This window comes from Equus przewalskii, chromosome 19 (genome assembly GCF_037783145.1).
Source record: "Equus przewalskii isolate Varuska chromosome 19, EquPr2, whole genome shotgun sequence".
Classification (NCBI taxonomy): domain Eukaryota; kingdom Metazoa; phylum Chordata; class Mammalia; order Perissodactyla; family Equidae; genus Equus; species Equus przewalskii.
In genome coordinates, this window is record NC_091849.1 from 42,256,853 (window position 1) to 42,279,593 (window position 22,741).

A 22,741-nucleotide genomic window follows, 5' to 3' on the forward strand; every position below is an offset into this window, starting at 1 on the left:
CCCTCCTCCCTACCCCTTCCCCCGCTCCCACCCTCCATCCTTTCCTGCCAGTCTCACCCGTCCTCTATATTCACCAATCTCATTAGATTCTAGTTTATTTATGCTATGTTTATGTTCATACAAATGAGCAGTTACTAGTATTTCCTTACTCCCTCTCCTTTCTTACTCAAAATATAGCATACCATAGATACTCTTCTATTCTTTGGTTGCAAAAAAGTTTTCTAAAATCCCAAATGTCCAGTAAAAGGAGAATGATCGGATATGATGAAGTACTATGTAGCCATTCAAAATGTTTTTGGAGGGGCCGGCCCCTTGGCCGAGTGGTTAAGTTCGTGTGCTCCACTTCGGCAGCCCAGGGTTTCACTGGTTTGGATCCTGGACGTGGACATGACACTACTCGTCAAACCATGCTGGAGCAGCGTCCCACATGCCACCACTAGAAGGACCCACAGCTAAATATGTACTGGGGGGCTTTGGGGAGAAAAAAGGAAAAATAAAATCTTAAAAAAAATGTTTTTGGAAAATAAAGATTTGGGGAAAGGCTTACAGAATAATTTTAAGTGCACACATAAATGTGAAATGTTTAAAATGCACATTTAAATGTAAAATATTTACTAAACAATTTGTTTTCACTTTTAGAGAAATGATGAGGAGAGGCAATATGGTGAATGGAAAAATAGAAACCCCTCTTGCTTACAAAAAACCCAGAAAGTTCATTAGAAGGAAATGCAGTATAACGTTAACAGCAGTTCTCTGGGTGATAGAATTATAGATTATTCTCATTTTATTCTGGTTTTGAAAAACTTACCTTACATAGACGAGATGATGCCTAGACAGCATTTATCAAAACATATTTATGTATGTTTTAAAAATAAGTAAAACATACAATTAGTAAAAATTTAAAACAGTTCCAAAATAGTTTAGATTGAAAAGTAAGTCTTCCTGCCAGTCCCCAGGTTTCCCGCCCAGAGGCCCCCACTGTTTCTAGGTTCTTCCTCTCCCCCCGGAGGTTCCTCTGCATGTAAAGGGCAAATACCACATGTGTGTACTTATCTCCACAAGACTCCAGAGGTGGTTTTGCTTAATCATATAACTTAAGGATGATTTTATATCTGTATGTATTGATCTGCTTTATGTTTATTAATTTTTTTTTAAAAGATTGGCACCTGAGCTAACAACTGTTGCTAGTCTTTCTTCTTCTTCTTCTTCTCCCCAAAGCCCCTCAGTACATAGTTGTATATTCTAGTTGTAGGTCCTTCTAGTGGTGGCATGTGGGACGCCACCTCAGCATGGCTTGATAAGTGATGCCATGTCCACGCCCAGGATCCAAACCAGCAAAACCCTGGGCCACCAAAGCAGAGCGTGTGAACTTAACCACTCAGCCATGGGGCCGGCCCCCTGCATGATCATTTCTTTTTTCTGCTACATAATAAATAATACTTCAATGGGGAAAAACATCTCTCTCTCTGACTCCCAAAAGTTTCAATTGACCAAAGGTAATAAAAAGCCTACACTGGCAGCTCCAAAGTAATTTTCTGTGACTTTTAATGCCAAAAAGTATTGGAAACTAAGTCGGTTGTGTTATCAAGTGTGTTCCTGCTTAGGTTTTCTGGAACAATTAAAGCATCCGGTGTATTGGAGCAAGGAGCACACAGCCTTGGAGGCAGCAGGAGTTGGAAAAGTAGTATTGAGGTGTCGTCTAACGTTTAAAGCCCCAGGACATCTGGAAACACTTATAGCAACTCTTTTAAATGTGTAACATTTCTGTATAAATTACTTTCTAGAATGTTGGAACAAAAATACCATTATCAGGGGCCTTCAGTGTTTGTCTATTTGGGGAAATTTAATTCAGCAACTTTTTGTTTGTTTTTTTACATTTAGCAGTTTATTATAAAGGATACAGATGGACAGCCAGATTAAAAGGTACATAGGGCAGGTTCTAGAAGGGTCCTGACTGCAGGAGCTTCTGTCCCCATGGAGCTGGGGTGCGCAACCCTCCCACCACCAATGCACGTGGGTGCATTGGCTAACCCAGAAGCTCATCAAATCTCATTGTCCGAGAGGTTTTTTTTTGTTTTTAGCAAGTTTTGATACTATAAAAGGTTCATATTAGAGGGGGTAAGTTTTTAAATATAAACTTTATTTTTGGTATAGATAATACATTTGTTTGGTTCAAAATTCAAAAGGCACAGAAAGGTGTATCCTACAGTGAAAAGTTCCTTCCTTCTCCTGTCCCCCAGCCCCCAGGACCCTGCAGCAACAGTGTCACCAGCTCCTTGTGCCCGCCTCCCCTTTTGCACCATGAAAACTTTGAAACTCACAGAAAAGTTGGAAGAGTACGGTGAACCCATTCACTTAGATTCACTAGTTGTTTATGTTTTGCAACATTTTCTTTATCTGTGTGTATCTGTGTGCTTCTCTCTGTGCACACGTGCACACTAATTTTCCCTGAAAGTAAGTTGCAAACATCATGACCGTTTATCCCAAAACACTTCAGCAAGTATCTCCTAAGAACAAGGACCTTCTACAATACAACCACAATCTCACTATCACACTCGAGAAATTTAACTTTAATATAATAGGATTATTATACCAAATTTCTTCTGTTTGACCCGATAATGTCCTTTACGACAATGCTTCCATCTAGAAAGCTGTGAGAACCCTGATTCCACTTACTGTCATGGCTCTAGTCTCAGCGGCCCAGATCTGCTGTCTTGTACCATGACGCTCAGTGTGGGGTCGTCTCCTTGTTTCCTCGTGATTAGAATCAGGCTAAATGGTTTTGGCAAGGCAAATAATGTCGGTTTGTCCCATTGTTGGTGATTCTGAGTATGATCTCTTGGTTATGGAGGCCTCTACCAGCCTTTCTCCTTAGGGTACTCAAAGATAGCTTGTTCCCTTTGTAAAGAGGAGATGATCTCGGATGGTGCTTTGGGACCACGTGGCTGTCCTGCTTCCCAGCCCCTCACCCAGCGGCCTGAGACTCCACTGATGAGCCTCGCCTGACTGTTACATTGGTGGTTGCAAAATGGTTCCTAATTGTATTATCATATTCACAGTTATTGGCTGGGATTTTTCCATAAAGAAGAGCTTTTTCTTCTTCTCTTCACTTTGAGTAACACTATGAACTAAGTTTTTTTGGCTTCATTTAAAAAATTATTTTTTCTTGAGGTGACGTTGGTTTATAACATGATATAAATTTCAGGTGTACATCATTATATTTTGACTTCTGTATACACTACATCGTGTTCACCACCAAAAATCTAGTTTGCATCTGTCACTGTGCGAACATCCTTCTTTATCCCTTTTGCCCTTCCCCTACCCCCTTCCCCTCTGGTAACCACCAGTCTGTTCTTAAACTTTTTATTATGGGGAATTTTAAACATGAAAACAAAAGTAGACAAAGTAGTGTAATGAGTTCAGTCAACTTCACTGCTTCCCAACTCATGGCTACTCATGTTTCTTCCATACCCCACTCACTCTCCTCCTTCCCAATATTTTGAAGCTAATCCAGACATATAAGTTTATCTGTAATATATTAGCGTATATCTCTAAAAGATCATGTGTTCTTTTTGTATTTAATGTGTTGCAATCTATTACTTTCATTATTCCTTTTGATGCTTAAATTGTCCCAGATTTAGTCAGTGGAGGCCTGTTTATGTGACTTCTATGCTTTTGACATGTTCCCCTCTCCTTTGAGCATCTTGTGGCACAAGATATTGTAGGTCTTTCCTCAGACCTAGAATAAGGCATTTTTCCAAGAAGCCCCATGAACTTAAACCCTTAATGCAGAGAGTAATTCACAGGACTTAAACTTTCTTATAAATGGATTAATATTCAAAAGTCAGTGATTAAAGGAGGTGATATGTAAGAGTGTAGCCTATCAAACAAAAGTAAGTAAATTATTTTAAGCCCAAATCTCCTTAGATCACTAAAATATTTGGTAGATTTTAAATTCCTCAAGAGCAGCACCTACCAGCTTTGGGTCCAAGATTTCAGGAGTGATCACACCTGAGGTCTTCACCCCGCACTGCCCCTCATAGTTCCCTTCCCCCTCTGGCTCAGCCTGCCCACCTTTCTGTGGAGCCACTGTATTTTCAGATACCCAGACTTCAAAATCTAGACGTTCTTTTTTCTTCTCCTTCTATACCCTTACTAAGTTACCAAATCCTACCAATTCTTCTTTGAATGTCTCATATCCATTCTTTCCAATAATAATGAAAATAATGATTATATTATTAACAACAGGTACACTGCCGGGGCTGTATGTATTATTTCCAATCCTTATTTTAGGGCTACAAGTAACATCATTGTTCCCATTTCACAGGAGATGGAGGTTCAGAGCTTGGGCAAATTGCTCGTAAAGTCAGACTTGACCTGCTATCTCTCTATACCATACTGCTTCCCATTTCTCTCCTTTTCTACATCCATACCCTGAGCTAGACTTTAAGAGGGACTGCACTATAAAGGGAAAAAACAAGAGTTGCATTAGGAGGCAGAGCTCACTTGGAGGTCCTGGTGTGCCAGTGACTGCTTCTGTGATCTGAGTTCATATCCTTTTTTTTTTTTTTTTTAGTGAGGAAGATTTGCTCCCTGCGCTAACATCCATTGCCAGTCCTCCTCCTTTTTTTTTTTGGCTTGAGGAAAATTAGCCCTGAGCTAACATCCATGCCAGTCTTCCTCTGTTTTGTATGTGGGATGCCTCCACAGCATGGCTGATGAGTGGAGTAGGTCCGCACCCAGGATCTGAACATGCGAACCCCGGGTCGCCGAAGCAGAGCGTGCAGAACTTTAACCACTCTGTCATGGGCCGGCCCCCTGAGTTCTTATCTTAAACTCTCTGACCCCTGCTTTTCTCTTCTCTAAAATGCAGGACCCTAACTGTGCAAGAGAATCACCTGGGGAGCTTTTTAAAAATATGGATGCCTGGCCTCACCTCCATAAATTCTGACTTAAACGGCCTGGAGAAAGGGCTCTGAGCATCAGCAGTTTTCAAAAGCTCCCCGAGTGATTCTAAAGTCAACCCGGATAGGGAGCCGCTGGGCTAGATGATTTCCAAGGCCTGGTCCAACCCTAACATAGCGTAATTAGACACCTGTAACAATTATTTGGGTGATTAATCCGCCTTTGGCCTCTTCTTTAAGGCAGATTTCCATCAGGGGCCGGCCCCGTGGCCCAGTGGTGAATTTGCGCGTTCTGCTTCAGCCACCCAGGGTTTCACTGGTTCAGATCCTGGGCGCAGATGTGGTGCCACTCATCAAGCTATGCTGAGGCGGCGTCCCACGTAGCACAACCAGAAGGACCTATGACTAGGATATACAACTATGTACTGGGGGCTTTGGGGAGAAGAAGAAGAAAGAAAAAAGAAGATTGGCAACAGATGTTAGCTCAGGTGCCAATCTTTAATAAAAATAAAATTAAAAAGGCAGATTTCCACCATATTAATCTTCCTAAAACATTTGCTTGGCGACCTGAAGCAAATCACGGAGATTCCCATTGCCGGAGGGGAAAGTCCAAACCCCTGGCCTGGCAGTTAAGTTTCTCCGTCAGAAACCCTCCAGGTTAGCCAGGTGGACCCCATATTGTTCCTGAATAGGCCAGACTGACTGTGAGCCTCAAGCCTTTACTGACTGTCTTTGTTAGTGTCCTTTCCTATCAGGTCTGAATACTTCCCCTCCTTTGGGGCCCCACCCAAAGCCCCCAGAAGAATGGCGCCTCTGTCAGGCTCTGCTGATCTCTGCCCTTTTATACCGCCCCCTAGATGCGTAATCACTTACTGTGCTAAATGTTTCCTTCATTGATTGATTCATTCAACAGCATTTCAGTACCTACCACAGCCAGCCCTGGGCCAAGTCCCAGGGACACAACAATCTGTTCCAGGACTGGAGCCAACAGCCACAACGCAGTATTTAAAGTGCTTGGTAGAAGCAGTCCAGAGCGCCAGGCTCGGAAAGGAGCCTCTAACCAAATGGATGGTCGGGGAAGGTCTCCTGGAGATAGTGGTTTCTGACTGAGACCTACTGAGGGAGAAGGAAGACTTCCCCAGGCAGAAAGGGCCTGAGTGAAGACTGTTCAGGCAATGGAAACAGCGAATGCAAAGCCTGCAGGGAGGAGAGGCTGTGGTCTCGGTGGGAGGGAGGACAAGGTCAGATGAGGTGCGGGAGACTCAGGTGGGAAAGGTGAGCAGGGACCAGATCATACAGGACCCCGTGTGTCGTGTGAAGGAGCCAGCGTCATGATCTGAGCAGGAACTAGGGAAGACCCACACTAGCCTATGGCAGTAGAGCTGGTGAGAATTGAATGGATTTGAGACAATTAGGTTAGGTATAACTTTCAATTGATTGGTTGTGAATAAGGATGACACTAGGTTCCTGACAGTGACACCAGGTTCACTGAGCTAAAGCATGGGAAGAAATTGTGGTTTGAAGGGAAATTATGAGTTTAGTTTAGAATGTTTGTCAAGTTTGAGGTGCCTATAGGACAAGCAAGTTGTATGAGAAAGAGCTGTACATACTGAAGCGTAGGACCAAACTATGGGCTGAGATGGGATGGATGAGTATATAAATGGTAACTGAGGTGGTGGGAGTGGATGAAATGGACCAGGGAGAGTGTTTAAATAGAGAAGAAAAAGTGGCCAGAAGAGAACCCCGAAGTACTTCAACATTTAGGAGACAGACAGAGAAAGAAGAGTCCACAAGTGAGAATCAGAAGGTTCCAGAGAGGAGGAGTAAAACCAATAGGGTTCAGCATTTTGGAAGCTAAGAAAAGAGAGTGTTGCAGGCAGGAGGGCAGAGGTCCAGAGTAAAGTGTCACTGAGAAGTCAGAGGAGGTGAGGATTGGAATGTTTCTGACAGATTTAGCAAGAAGGAGGCAGTTGTTGACCTTGGTGAGACTTGTTTCCATGGAATGGTAGGTGCAGAAGCCAGATTGCAGTAGACTAAGCAGAGAGTGAGAGGTGTGGTAATGAGTGCAGACAACACTCAGAACAGTGAAGGTAACTGACACAGCAGTAGCTACAAGAGTGTGTGGGGTTAAGGAAATTATTATTATTATTGTTGTGTGTGTATGTGTGAGGAAGATTGGCCCTAAGCTAACATCTCTTGCCAATCTTCCTCTTTTTGCATGAGGAAGATTGTTGCTGAGTTAACATCTGTGCCAATCTTCCTCTATTTTATGTGGGATGCCGCCACAGTGTGGCTTGACAAGCGGTGCTAGGTCCGTGCCCGGGATCTGAACCTGTGAACCCCGGGCTGCCAAAGTGGAGCACGTGAAGTTAACCACTATGCCACTGGGGCAGCCCCTAGGGGAGTTATTTTTTTAAGATATGAGAAAGGCTTGAGCTTTTTTCAAAGCTGAGGGGACATGAATCCCGGAGCATCGGTGGGACTCTCTGTAGAAGAAAGGCGGGATGCCTCTTCCATGGTACCAACAGAAGGGGGAAAGATGAGTGGGGATGCAGGGAAGGTTGTAGCTTTGGTGGTAGAAAGTTGAATGAGTTCTCACCTGGCTTACAGGTTTGCAGATAATGAAACAGCAGTCAGTGGAAAATGAGCAAAGGAGCTGGCTAGGGGAAAGGAAGGATTGCTGGACAGGCGTGAGGGCCCAGTGTGAGGTTGCACACCATAATTATAGTGCACTGATTGATTATGGTTGGGTGGGCCTCTGCGTTTTCTGGATGGTAAACTTTCAGAGAGCAAAGACTGTTTGGTATCCTTCAGCTGCCTTCTCTGTGATTACTTACCACAGTGCTGTGGATACAGTCGACACCAAATAGCTTAGTCAAGGTACTTTGGGTTGCAACTATCAAAAAACATGCTCAAATGAGAGGTGGTCCCCTCGGATAGTGACCTTGTTTTTAGACATGACAGTACTTCATACCCCCAAATGATGGCAAATTTTCAAGCTTTGACATAAGATTAGATTGTTCTGGGTTTTTTCCTTTTGCTCTTCTGTATTGTGAAATAGAACACATTTAGAAGAATGCATAAAACATAAATGTACAAGTAACTAGCAATTATAAAACCAATACCCATCCATGTAACCACTCAAGAAATAGAATATTGCCATTGCCCCCAGAAACCACCCCCTCCAGGTGCCTTCCCAGCCTCAGCCCCTCTTCTGACTTTTATGGTGATCTCGTCCGTGTTTTACTTTATGGTTTTACTACTTATGTATGCATGGATTTGTTTTATTTGTCTGTTTAATATTAGGAGTCCTTCCAGGTCACATCTGACAAATAAGGTGGTAGATCAGGCTGGATAATGCCATTTTTATTTTTTAAAAAAGTTGTGTGCTCTAAAGCAATAAGGATGATGTTCTTCTGTTTTATGTGAACTAGGCATATTGAAATTCCAAAACTGCTGTGTCTTTGCAGTGCTGCCATAAGGACTTTGGTCGTTTGAACGTATTAATTTGGATTCATCTCTTCATCTGTTGATCTGGTTATTTCAGTCCTATCTATAGAGCTCTGCCCTGTTAAACCGCATTTTTTCCAACTTTTATCAGTTTTGCTTTTTACTGAAGGTGGCCCTTAGTGTTCATCCCCTGGAAATATTTGTGAGCGAGGCCTGGACTCACTGTTGGCCCCAGGCCTCCGCACAACACGGGTGTTCTCCCTGTGAAGAGCTTCCCTGTAACAGGAGAGTGCGGAGTTCCCTTCTGGGGGAAATGCTGTGAACGCTGGAAGATTTTCCCTTCATGGTTTTCTTACTAAGAATTTATTGCCTGTCTGCCTACGGTGGTGCAGGTCTGACCCTCTCTGCCAGTGGAAGGATGAGCAAGGTGACCATTTCCAACTTTGTAATGACCTCCTCCAGTCTTTCGTGGGTGATGTCAAATCCCTCTCCATTTTTATATTAGAAAAGAGAACCAAATAGATAATTGTTTAGAGCAAAAATTTTAACATGAGCTTAGTTGGCCAATGGTCAGGCAATGCCAAGGTCTGTGAGAACCCCCACACGTGAAAAGTTGGTGGGAACATTTTGCTTGGGCCAATGTTATAGTTTAAGTCCCCCATGAGTATGGTTATATTAAACTCTAAATCCACTGATGAAGAAAAAACTGAAAACTTACTGCACTATGAAGGGGTAGCAGGATTCAAAATTGAGAGTGATTTAAAAGCCCTTTATGGTCTTACTTTAGATAAATTGTAGTGATAACAGATTTTTTTTAGAGCTGAAAGGAACTTGTTAGTCCTTAAACATCATCCAATTCATCCAGTTCCTCATTTATAGAAAAGCAGCACACAACATTTATGCATCAGATTAATTTTTCTAATAATATTTTGCTCAGGCTAGTATTCAGTTGAATTGACAGCTCCTAATTACATGTCAACTGATATTCACATGACACAGACTAGAGACCAACCAGACGGAAGGGGTGACACATATTTTAGATCATCTACACAGCAAACAGGGAGGGTTGACTGTAGACTTGGGGTTGGCACTTGGGCCCTGCCCAGGTGCTCAGAGTCCATGCAGACCCCATGTGTGAACTGATATTCAGGGTCAAATCCTTGCAGCGTGATGTAAAATTACCAGGGATAGAAACTGAGTTCCTGGCTCGGCTTTGCATCTGAGCACCAGGAACACGGCAGTTCCACGAATGAGAAAGCAGTCTGGTATCAGCGCAGCATCCCTACTGAATGGCATCCAGAGAATTCAGTGTGCCAGTGGATTTTAAAGGATACTCTGCAATTCTCCCAATGTGATAGGAGAAGAATGTTTTTAAACTGTTGTTTTGTTTTGTAATCTAGCTTGATGATACCAGATAGGCATCACAGGCTTGGTTGACATTTTAAGTGGTCTATTAAAGCTTTTTGTCATGAAATTAATTTTCCATCTTGGTAATATTTTTCACAGGCTCAGAAAAAAAGTTTGACTCAGACTTCCCCCGTTTCTGCTTCCAAGACCGCAGATGGCCTGAGGCAAACGCACATCGCTGGCCTCTCGAGCACTGCACTGCCAGGTCAGGAGCCTCGGTAGCAAGCTCCCCTCAGCTCGGCCCTGTGCTCCCAGCTCCCAGAGCACACTCTTCTCACATCCTCCTTCTGCATGCGGTCTTTAGGACTCAGTCTCACCTCCGCTCTGCTCATTCCTTCTTTCTGTATCCTTTCCACCCAAATAATATACCTGGTTGCATCTGTACCATCTTTTTATATACTACTAAGAAAGAGTAAAGCACTTCTAATTAAATGGTGACACATTACATTATGTGAAAAGAATGTACTGCTTAGAAACAATGAAATCTAGTATGACATAGCACTGCTGACTTTGTAACCATCCTCATGTTGCTTTGAATATGTATATTTAGAATCCCACCTGAGACTAAAAATATGAGTTATTCCATTTCTTCTAAAACTTTGAACACCTGCTCTGCTCACTAAGTACTGGGAAAGACAAAGTGTGAACACTCCTAGGGAGTCCCCTGTTTGGGGCTCCCTTCCCTTAAGTTGTGAGTATTTTGGGGTTTGGTAGTCCTGAGAGATTACTGGCTGGAGGCCTATTCCTCAGACCTTAGATAATTTGAAACTATAGCGTTGATGGCTTTTATTTATTACCTTTTATGTATTTATGTATTTATTTCTACTTGTTACCTAAGTAGGCTTTAATAATCCTTGCCTCTGCCTCTAGATAAAGGTACTTCCTGCTCTCCTTCCTCACAGCAGGCGTCCATGACAAAGAAACCCCTTTCAGAATGTTGTGTCATCTGTCTGCGTTGGACTCTAGGGTTATATGATGGGCTCGATTTGCGGTTTCTTTTGAGCATTGTCTTATGGTTTCATTCTAACAGGGCAGGATTCTGGAAGCAAAGTCATGCCGGCGCCCTTAGGAACCGCACAGCCACAGCAGGAAAAAGTCGTTGGATCGTCTCCTGGCCAGCCAGTTGTGCAGGTAGAAGACAATTTGCAAAACTTCTCCTTAATGTTCAGCATAATTGAAAGAAGGTGCAGTCGTGTCATCTTCTGTTGGGCGTTGCTGCCCAGCGTCGGGCGCGTCAGCCGGCCGCCGTGCGCCGTGAGTGTGGAGCCGTGAGTGTGGCGCGCAGGAGAGCGCTCCGCGCAGACCTTCCTGCGGCCAGGCCTCTCCGCGCTGATGTGTCTAGGACGAGCGCGTCTGCTCTACTTCTCACGCGACAGTGCTGTCATTTCCTCACCAAGTGATAATATACCAGCAGCCAACACAGAGTAGGCACTCAAAAAATGTGGTTTGCTATTGAATGACCCCCTCATTAGCATCTCAAAAGTGGATCTGTTCCTGTTAGTTACACTGAGAGATTTTTTTTCTGCAGTAGCAACCGGGAGTGTGTGAAGTAGTCAGTGGCTGTGGTCTTTTTACCCAACCACTGGTCTAAAAAGGAAGGAAAAATTTTTTGTTTTCAGCGTACTAAGGCCTTAGTTTCTTCTCTGTCAAACTTGCGAATTAATAGGTTAATGAAACTTGTTATAATCTGGGCCTGCCTGGAATACTCAGGGAAGGGTTTGGTTCCGTCCTCTGGGTCTGAGTAAGGCGTATTTGTTTCCTTAACATGGTATAAGAAATGCCCTACTACGTCACGTAGCTGGACTGTGTGGAACAGGAGCTCAAAAGAGTTTGCTCCTTCCTTTACCACTGAGAAGATAAGTAATACCTACTGAATTTTCAGACGTTCATGGAGTTGGCACCTGCGAATATATTTCTTCAAAAATATGACGATGCATTTGCAGAGGGAGCTGGAGACTCAGGTACAAGCTGAGTCCTTCCCAGGAACTGAAAGTACAGCTTCCTGGCATCTTGACACAGAGCGACTTTGCTACGTGGGTCTATGGACTTGATTGTTTTATTTCTTAGTAGGACAAATTCTGCAATCTTAGAAATGTGCTCTTGATAGGGAGTTGAAAATATTCAAAACATGGTGACCTTTGTGTGTAACTATATTCTGTTTATTTTTTCTACAAAAGGGAATACTAAGCGTTGTGTTTTGTTTTTAGGTGGATAGTCATTCGGGAGGACAAAAGAGGCCAGCTGCGAAACAACTCACTAAAGGAGCTTTGTGAGTTACTGTGGAAATGACTGATTTTGAACATTTCTCTAGGTTCCTAACCTTCAATAAATATACAACAGAAGTCAGGTTATAATAATATATATTTTTTAAAATATACTTTGAAAATCTTTCCCTATAGTTTGTTTCCATCAGGATCTATAATTATATCAAATGAAGCTTGAGCCTACTGTTTGCTCTTTCGTTCTTAAAGAGAATATAGTCAGGTGCCACATAAGGACGTTTCGGTCAACGACAGACCACATATATGATGGTGGTCCCGTAAGATTAGTACCAGGTAGCCCAGGTGTGTAGCAGGCTATACCATCTAGGTTTGTGTAAGCACACTCTGTGATGTTCACATAATGATGAAATTGCCTAACGACAGACACATTTCTCAGAATGTATCCCCATTGTTAAGCAACGCATGACTGTAGATCTTTGTCTTTTTAGCAACTCCATACCCTTTATTTGGCCTAACGGTGTCTGAGGAGAAGCACAGTTTGATAGACTCTTGTGTTTAGAACAGAAATGTTACCATAAGCTTAGTTAGCCAATGGTCAGACATTGCCAAGATCTATGTGAATGGTAGGTGGGAACACCATACTTTTGAGGCTAGGGTGATACTTTGTGTCCCCTCTGGAGGGGAGACAGACCAACCTCTAAACATATGTATACAAAGTAAACGCTGAAGACAAAATAGAACTGCTATACTATGTGTAGTAACACTCCTGTGTGTCTCATTGTCTTTGCATGCAAGTAGTCATCATGATTAGAGTTCTTAACAGGACTCTAGGTTGACATTGGCAACTTCTCTTTTAAAGCATTCTCCAGCAGTTACAGAGGGACCAAGCCCATGCTGTGACACCTGATAAAAGTCAGTTCCGCTCACTAAGTGATGCGGTACAGAGGCTGCTCTCCTACCACGTGTGCCAGGGCTCCATGCCCACGGAGGAAGACTTGAAGAAAGGTAAACAGGCCGTGACCCCAGAGTGCCACTGTGACCCCAGACACCCTCCTCGGGATGCCCCCAGAAGAGCGAGAGCCGCAGAGCCCCCAGATGGTAGCCAGTTATTGTTTTTCATCACAGATCTAACTTGTTCCCAATTTACTTGATTTCCCAGGCCATGTTTAGGGTTGTGACTTCTTCTTCTCAATATTCTGTGAAGGGATACTCAAATGTCAGAGTATTTTATGGACAAATTTGAGGGGAGTGAATCCAAAGCATTGTTTGGACTGCAGACGGGATGGCTCTGGACTAGGTACCTGCACAGTGACTTAGGCACAGTCCTTACATTTAGGCAGAATGCACACCCTTAGCTGTTACTACCAGTTTTATGAGTTAGACAGATGCTTCAGCCCCCAAAAGTGTTCTTTGGGATTCCAAAGTGGGTCCAGGGCATTGCTGTATGTCAAGAAACTGGCAAAACAGTTTAATGATAAGGACGCCTTATCCTAACCTAGAACTCAGCCCGTTCTGATGCCTGGCCTGCCGCCGCCTCCAGCTGTGCCACTTCGTTCCTCCCTCCTTCCCACCACCTTCCCAGGCCGTGACTCCGCTAGTTCCCCTCCACTGCTTTGATCCCTCCCTCAGCTGGCCCCAGTCTTGCTCCCGCTGGCCGGCGTCTCTGACCTGAGAGCAGTGGTCTCGGTTAGTCCACTCTGAGCTTCCCTGGGAGGTTTAAGGACTCGGGTCCAGATCCACCATTAAATGGGGATATAAAGACTCTGAGAAGAGTGAAGCAGAAAATGTGAGACCTTTGGAGACTGACAAAGGACAGAGGCACAGGACCATGACCTGCAGGATGTCGTGAACTAGTTTGTGTCCTTACATAAAACTGGCCTGCCCAGGCCAGACAGTAGGCTTTCATTGTTTCACCTGATTTAGTTTTTCATACAAGTGGGAGGAAGTGGAGGCCTAGGTCATCCAAACCAGCAGATCCTTCTCCAGTCACTGATATTTGTTGCTGGTCTGTGTTATATGGTTTTTCTTTTATCAATGACGTTAAAGATATTATATTTTTGGTTTCCTTATTAAAGTTAAAATAAGCTAGTATTGCAAGGAGTTTCTGTGCTCACATGCTGGGGGACGGGGAGGGAGAGCAGTGATGTTTCACCAAGGGAGAGCTAATCCGAGAAGAGCCACAGACAAGCCGTGTTTGAATAGTGGAAGAGGAATGCGTTTCAGTCCTAAGAAACCAAAGTCACACTGGGTGATTTGCACTTTCTCACTATTTTCTCTTTCTCTCTTTTTAAAGTCGACAATGAATTTGAAACAGTTGCCACTCAGCTCCTGAAAAGGACCCAAGCTATGCTGAACAAATACAGATGCCTGCTCCTAGAAGACGCCATGGTAAAACTCTGCTGCCGAGCGTATTGGTTTTTGAAAACTCCAAAGGTCACAGCTACCGATTCAGGGAGAAAACCTTCAAGGAATTACGTTTTCCCAACATAGTTTAAAAGGCTCAGATAGTTAAAATTGTAGAAAAACGTACATGTGACTGTTACTACTAGTAACAGCAGCAGCTAGCATTTGCTGCGCTTTACATGGTCAACCCCACTTAATCAGTGCTTCTGTTGTCCTGCTTCCAAATGAGCAGACTAGGGCTTTGGTTAAGTAATTCGCCCACCGTCATACAGCGAGTAAGTTTGCAGAGTAATTAGCGGAGCTGGGATCCAGACCAGGACCATCTGAGCCCGTCCACATTCTGGTGCTGTCTGCTGCCTCTCACCAACCCAGAGAGGTGGGAGGACTGGTGGCACTTCCACTGAAGATTGGCCCGAGTAATATCTGAGAAGACCAAGTAATGACAAATGTTAAAGTCAGTTTTGTCTTGTTTTCATTTTTTATTTTTATTTTTTTTTTCTAAAGATTTTATTTTTTTCCTTTTTCTCCCCAAAGCCCCCCGGTACATAGTTGTGTATTCTTCGTTGTGGGTCCTTCTAGTTGTGGCATGTGGGACGCTGCCTCAGCGTGGTTTGATGAGCAGTGCCATGTCCGTGCCCGGGATTCAAACCAACGAAACACTGGGCCGCCTGCAGCGGAGCGTGCGAACTTAACCACTCGGCCACGGGGCCAGCCCCTAAAGAAACCTTTTTTTTTTTTTTTTTGAGGAAGATTAGCCCTGAGCTAACTACTGCCAGTCCTCCTCTTTTTGCTGAGGAAGCCTGGCCCTGAGCTAACATCGTGCCCGTCTTCCTCTACTTTATATGTGGGATACCTACCACAGCATGGCTTGCCAGGCTGTGCCATGTCTGCACCCGGGATCCGAACTGGCGAACCCCAGGCTACCGAGAAGCGGAATGTGCGAACTTAACCGCTGCGCCACATGGCTGGCCCCAGTTTTGTCTTGTTTTTAAATGAGATCGTGAACATGTAAAATTCACACTTAATTTTAAAATGTACAACTTGATGGTTTCTATTATGTTCACGAGGTTATACAACCATCACCACGAATTCCAGGACATTTTCATCTCTCCAAATAGAAACCAAAATTAGTTTTAAAGCACTAGTTAATTAGAGAAAGGAGTAAGATAGCTCAGGAAATGATGGAAAAACCAAACCTATTCTGAGATTTTAGCAGTTCTAAAATCATATAGGCTTTTGTCTATAAATTAGTCTCTTACAAGTCATTTTCAATTTGAGATCAACTTTGAAAATGTACCTCAGGAGACTAGTTGAACCACATTATGCACATATGAAATAGAGTGTAAATATGTGTGTGTCTGTTTGTGCTTACTTAAATATGTATATTTACTTACAGATATTTATTCAAAATTGTGCCTCCAGAGTCTGAAATAGTTGTTCTTTTTTTTTTTTTTTAAAGATTTTATTTTTCCTTTTTCTCCCCAAAGCCTCCCAGTTTTCAGTTGTGAGTCCTTCTAGTTGTGGCATGTGGGACGCCGCCTCAGCATGGCCTGATGAGTGGTGCCATGTCCACGCCCAGGATCTGAACTGGCGAAACCCTGGGCCACCGAAGCGGAGCGCGTGAACTGAACCACTCCGCCACGGGGCCGGCCCTTAAATAGTTGTTCTTATATTGACAACCATTTCTGAAACAAAACTCTGAGACATGAAAAAGACTATCATTTTTGAGGAAAAGACCACTTACTTGGTCAAATTATCTCATATCTGCCATGAATGTTCAGGTTTAATAAGACCCAGAAATATAACTTAAGATTTGATTCTGTACAGCAAAAAATAATTTTAAGGAAAGCCTTAATAAAAAATACAATTATAGCATAGCAGAATATAAAGCAAAATGTCATCCTATTGAAACGATTTCCACCAATTATTAAGCAGAGGCGGAATAAGAAGGGTACAGAACAGTGTGTATAGTTGCTACCATTTGTGAGTGAAAATTAACAAAGGAAAAGAATGTAAACTTGTGTGTGTGCATCAAACATCCCCGGCAGAGTGTTGTCAACGGCAGGCACCGGGTGTCTCCAAGGAGGGGCCCTGGTGGGAGGGGGAGGCGTGCACAGGGGAGATGAAGAAGGAAGGCTTACTTTTCACATCCCCTTTAGTATCTTTTGAATTTTGTACCAACGTGTAAATTACTTTCTCCCCAAAAAATGCAGTTTAACAGCATGCATCCCTGGTGGCAAGGATAAATGTGACATGGCTGGAAGCTAGACAGCACGTTCTCATTTCTGAGGGCTTCATTTGATCCAGAGACACAGTGAGATTTGCACTTGTTAGAAGGCATCTGAAATGACCGGCCTCTCTCCTTTTCAGCGGATCAATCCCTCTGCTGAGATGGTGATGATCGACAGGATGTTCAACCAGGAGGAAAGAGCATCTCTGTCCCGGGACAAGCGTCTGGCCCTTGTGGACCCTGGTAAGAAATGGCAGAGTGGAAGTCCAGGAGAGCCGCTGCCAGGCTCAGGGGCCACGGGCCTTTGGGGAGTCCGTCTGAACCAGCCTCTGGGTACGAAACCTGAAGGTAGAACATGAATTCTGGAGAGAAAAAACCCAGAGTTGAGAACCGTACATAAATACTACGAGAAGGTCGCTATTCCACAAAATCCAAACTGGAAATTTGCATTCAGTTAAGTGATTATTTTTCCCCATTATAAACTTAAATTCTCAATCTTTGTTTAGTTTTTGAGAACTAAATTGTCAGAAGCCTTCCCAGAAGTAGTTAGACCTCAGCAAATTACTGAGTGTCTTACTGTGTGCAAGGCCTCATTAGGGGAAAAAATCAGTAAAACATGGGCCCCGCCCACAAGCTAGTACATTGTAATGCTCCGTTTAAGTACTTTTCTCTAACCCCATCAGTTTTCTGCCAACTGCATACATGTTAGATTTGACCCACATTCTGCCTTTTAAAAATGAGTTCTCTTTACTTTTTTTAGCCTCTAAAATTTTTTAAATCAAATAACATTATCACAATTCATGGAATGTAGATTTTACCCATATTTTCACCATCCTATAAGAGAAATGTTTTCATTTCTCCAGGTTTTCTTCCAGTTCTAGTTCCCGTTTGCATGTGTCATTTACATATAGTTATAATCACGTCATATGCTAGATAGGATTTTGTTATTCTAATTTTCTTCCATTTAACACATCTGAAGTTTTTATCATGTTGCTGTAGTCTTCAAAATAGTATTTAATAAATTTTTAATACATTAATCTGATAATTTAGCCAATCCACTCCCCTACTATTGGCCTCCCATTTTCCTGTGGTTTTACTTCCGTTCCTCTAACATCTTTTCTTATACTTAAATGTTTAGGCTCTCCCTTGTGTTTGATGTGGCTCAAGATACTTCCAAAGAGAGTATATGATCCTTACACTCAGTCTAAAGGGAGAGTCCAAAAGAACTGCTCTGTACCTAGGAGAATCCTCAAATCTCTCCAAAAAGGAAGAGAATAATCTAGGATATGTTCCTTCCCTTTTTCTTAGACCCTGAAATCTCCTCTACCTTTTGGTGAATTGGGCTCGTGGACAAAGCCCCTGCTTTGTCACAGCCCCCGCGGGTGCACATGTTGCATGGGCAGGGATGTGCTCCTTCTCCTCTGCATTGTGCCTGCACTGCCAGTGTTTGTTGGATGGAATCATTGATTTAGGTTTCAAGACTGTATCCCCAAGATCTTACATTTGGGGATTTGCTGAAAAAAATCCTGTCTGTGGTTTTATAGATGGGCTCAAAACCCTCTCTCACTTTCGTTGCTCCGAGAGTTCACACTCCTGCCCTTGGGGAACAGCAGTCTGCCTTCTTCCCTCCGTACCGCGGCTCCTAAATCTTCACTAACATTTCTCTTGCCATCCTTGGCTCCTCAAGCCTGGCACAGTTTGGTACTCACTCATAGACCTGGTTCCTCTGTACCCCGCTATCCTCCCAAGCAGATATCATTTTGGGGGTGTGTTGACCATTCATTCTGCGTTTGTGGCAAAGCTAGTGCAGCCAGTTATGCTGGGTCCACTCCCCTGTGGCTAGAGGGACTGAAGTGCCATCACCTACCTACAAAACCTCATCCCAGGGCCCTCTGCTCCAAGCAAGACCAGGCTGATGTTAGCATCTAATTTCTATTTTCAGTCTGTTTCAAAGCCATTCTTAATAAAAAACTAATTAAAAATAACAGTAAGAGATCAAGACAAAGCGGAGCTTTTTGCCCATCTGGTTTTCCCATTTGTCATCAAGCAGCTACCTCTTCAAAGAGGTTTAAGCTTCTCATCTGGAAGCTGTAGCCCGATAGCCTTGGTTGCTTTTATAGAATGCCCCTGAAGTTGTGCTTCTGCGTGTTCCTGAACGTGAATGACTGACTCGGTGGGGTGGGGTGGCCTGGAGTGGAAGGGGTTTGCACTTGACCCACCGAGGGTCTATTGTATACTCCTTCTCTCGTCCATTCATTAATGTTCTTTTTGTTCCCATTTCCAGAGGGTTTTCAGGCTGATTTCTGTTGTTCCTTCAAACTTGATAAAGCTGCTCATGAGACACAGTTTGGCAGGAGTGACCAGCATGGCAGTAAAACAACCAGCTCTCTACATCTGACGGCTAAGGCCCAAAGCAGAGACCGAGCCAAACCCAGCATGGCAGAACCAACGAATCATGACCAATTCCATCTAGTGCCTAATCACATCGTGGTCTCCGCAGAAGGAAACATTTCTAAAAAAACTGAATGCCTCGGCAGAGCACTGAAGTTTGACAAAGCAGGCTTGGTTCAGTACCGGAGCGTGTCTGAAGAGAAAGCCAGCCGGAGAGACTCCATGAAGGGCAGCGAGTGCTCTCCCGGCCCCGAAGGGCACCGGAAAACCTCATCCAGACCAGATCATGGTACCGAGAGCAAACTCTCAAGTATCCTAGTAGATTCTCACTTGGAGATGACGTGTAACAATTCCTTCCAGGACAAAACTCTGAGGAATTCTCCAAAGAATGAAGTTTTACACACAGACATCATGAAAGGGTCAGGCGAGCCCCAACCAGATCTCCAGCTCACAAAGAGTTTGGAAACAACATTTAAGAACATCTTGGAACTCAAAAAGGCTGGGCGGCAGCCCCAGAGTGACCCCGCGGTTAGTGGCTCTGTTGAGTTAGATTTCCCCAACTTTTCTCCAATGGCTTCGCAGGAAAACTGCCTGGAAAAGTTCATCCCGGACCACAGTGAAGGCGTTGTCGAAACTGACTCCATTTTAGAAGCAGCTGTAAATAGTATCCTAGAGTGTTAATAGCCGCAGTCCTTTCCCCACCCCGCCCCTGAGACCCTGCCCCGGACAAGTTACATTCTTTCCTGGCAAAAGCAAATGGAAACTCCTGTCTCCAGCCTGCTTGATCTTTCATCACAGGTTCTTCTTTCTAATCTCAATCCCGTTCTGTGTTTAAGAGCAATACTCGTGGTTACAGGGAGATCCTTTAGTAAAATCAGTCCTTGTTAGAAAGCAGTCTGATAGGCCCTACACATTTCAAGTGTTATGAAAGTGCTCATAGTCATTTTTTTGTTTGCTTATTTGTTTTATTTTTTTAAAAAACACTGTAACTCAATGAGATCACAGTATACTTGGCCCTGGGTAAAATTCTGACAATCATAAGTCGTTCGAAAAGAACAGATTTATTAAAGAAAATCAAACAGGACTGATAGAAGCTACTTTTTAAAGAATATCCCACTGCATCTCCCAATTTTGGCCTTTGGGTTTTTTTGTTTGTTTGTTGGAGGGGAGACCACATGGTTCTCCCCCTCAGCCATCTCTGAGCAGGAAGTTGCTGGCCTCTCTGCTGGGGACCCCACAGCCCTAGGGGGAGCAGCCGGGAGCACACAAGCAGGGCATTGGCACAGCTTCCTTGTTCAGAGTTCAAGTGCTTTTCCGATGCTCCCGGAGCAAAACCTCCTTCTATTCAGCATATCGGTGTTGAATTTCATCTAGGGAATGCTCTGATCTTGGTGGCAACAGCATGACTTGAGGTAACTTCACCAGGCTAAATAAAGGAAAGTGGGAACCAGTTAAATGGCACAGTGTACAGGGGAGGCCGGGATAGAGCCATGAGGAATATAATATGTATATATGTAAAAGCATATATATGTTCACTATTGAGAAAAAACAAGCGTTTTGCATTTTATAATTGGATATAGTCAACCTATGATGTATGTCTTTGTTTGTTGCTGGGTGTTGTCCCATTTAACCGCTCTTCGCACCCTGTCCCACAACAAATAGCCAAGCATCAAAAGCACTTTCATTTGAAAACTATGTTGTAATTTTTCAGTTTAAACTTTAAGGGGGACTTTGGCCTTGTTTATGCTTCTTGTTGTCTGAGAGCAGCAGACACCCCCGGCAGCAGTCATTACCAAAACAGACAAACCAAAGGTAACCAGCCAGCCCACCACCGAGGAGATCCGAGACACGGGGTTCCCACTGAGAGCCAAAGGACGTGCCCCGGCATGGTTTGCGTTTGGCCCGTGTTCAGATCAGTGAACATGACTTATTGCTTTATTTATTTATATTTCTTTTCAGGGAGCTTTCCCCATTTTCCTTTCTTGTGTACCTGCCCCAGGTCATCCAATTTCTGTTGTTAATTTCATCCTCAATGTCACCGTAACCATCAGTGATGTCCTCTCATTGGGAAAGCTACATAACGGTATTTTATATGCGCTTACGCATATGTGTGCATGTGTCTGGGCTGTTCAGATCCAGAGGTCATTTTTGTTACAGTGTGTACACACTCACTTCTCCCTCTTATGTGCATGCACTCTCTCATTTAGTCTGTTTCTCTCCCTGGCTTTAGAGGTGCACCCACTGGTCCCCACTCTAACCCATTGCCAGGAGCTGCTTCTGGCTGTCCCCAGAATGTGGATGACCCCCATTGTCATCATGTTGGGCGTTTCTTTTCCAGATTGGCCTGCAATGGAAAGGAAGGCTTCTGATTAGTAGAAAACACAAGAGAAGACCTGTAGTCTCCTGCCCTTTTGTCCTACCACACAAGGAATCCCTGGGAGACAGCCAGTCTTCAGAAGAGCGAAGTCCCATCTCCCATTCCCACCTTTCAGCCAAGAGAAATTGGAAAATCTGGGCCATTTTAGGGTTACCATTTTTTCCTTATTTGTGCCAATGTCCAAGCTGCAGACTTCCCCTTTTTCCTGTATTGTAACATATTAGAAAGATAAGTTGGTATTGCCAGTTAGAATTTTCTGTTTGGGCAGCCCTGGGGTGACACCCTGCCCTGAACCCCATGATTTCATAGGCTCTTCTTCTCTTAGGGTTCATGCTCCCCTAATTCCCAGCAAGACTTAAAGATGGTCCCTCCTGATCAAATTCTTCTCATTGTGGAACTTTATACCTGGAAGCCTTCGCGTAGGCTGCTAATGAGTTACATTAATTACTGCAAATCAGTGGAATTCTTGAGACAAGATAAGCTTCGTGTAGACTTGTCACCTCTCTTTCTTCCTTGTCATCCCTGCTACCCCAGTCCTAGCTTTGCTATACACCATCTTAAAGGGTTTTTAAGCCCTGACACTTGTCTAGCAGATGGAGAGCCTAATTTACCAAAACGAAACTTGTAAATTTTTGTGTCCTTGTATGTAAGTTTACTTTTTACGAAGGAAGATTCTAGATAATGACAAATGAAGATTACAAAATGTGTTTTACTCCTGTGATTAGGTTATGCGCACATGAGTCACAGCTCGCACGTCGAGCCCCCTCGGGTGCAGGGTGAGAGAGCTCGGCCTCAGACGGTCAACATTCAGTTGTTCAGGTTCATTAGTCAAAGTTAAGTTTTAGAACTACCTGTACTCAGTAACAAAAATGATTTTCTTTCTTTTTTTTTCTGTTGTTGTGCAAAAGTGTGAATTTGTTATTAAGCATTTGATTTTCTGTGTCCTTAAGTACTGCCTAAAGATAAAGCAAATTTTAAACTGGCAATTACGAAAAAGAACTATTTTAGCTCTGAAGAACTTAGTCGACTTTGTTAGATTAGGGAGGCCTTACAGACTGACTTGACTGAAGGAGGACGCGTCACTCACTGTCAGTGTGGTGTGGGCTTTATTTGCTTAAATACCTTCATTTGTATAGTATGTCTCACTTGAAATTGCTTTGTATACATTTTGTAAAAATATTTATAAAATGTTTTGTAAAAAAAAGTATAACAAATTGCAGTTTATTTTGTTATGTTGGATAAATACTGTTAAAAGAAACCAGTCAGTAACTATATTGTTAATCCATGGTTAGGAAATGTTTAGTTGGAGATTACAAAATGAAACAACCATTGCAATACAGCCAAAGATTTGGGAAAA

General features: G+C 43.4%; 1 protein-coding gene across 4 annotated transcripts in view; it reads left to right on the forward strand.

Annotated features, from left to right (window-relative positions):
- BICRAL (BICRA like chromatin remodeling complex associated protein) overlaps positions 1 to 22,741 on the forward strand; it is a 68,668-nt gene extending 45,927 nt beyond the window's left edge. For all 4 annotated transcript variants that reach the window (XM_008515815.2, XM_070586084.1, XM_070586085.1 and 1 more), the window contains 7 exons: positions 9,861 to 9,966; positions 10,792 to 10,892; positions 11,969 to 12,030; positions 12,843 to 12,988; positions 14,277 to 14,371; positions 16,757 to 16,859; positions 18,901 to 22,741. In XM_008515815.2, coding sequence (XP_008514037.2) covers positions 9,861 to 9,966; positions 10,792 to 10,892; positions 11,969 to 12,030; positions 12,843 to 12,988; positions 14,277 to 14,371; positions 16,757 to 16,859; positions 18,901 to 19,688 — 1,401 coding nt within the window. In that variant the 3' untranslated portion in view covers positions 19,689 to 22,741. The remainder of the gene's footprint in view (positions 1 to 9,860; positions 9,967 to 10,791; positions 10,893 to 11,968; positions 12,031 to 12,842; positions 12,989 to 14,276; positions 14,372 to 16,756; positions 16,860 to 18,900) is intronic.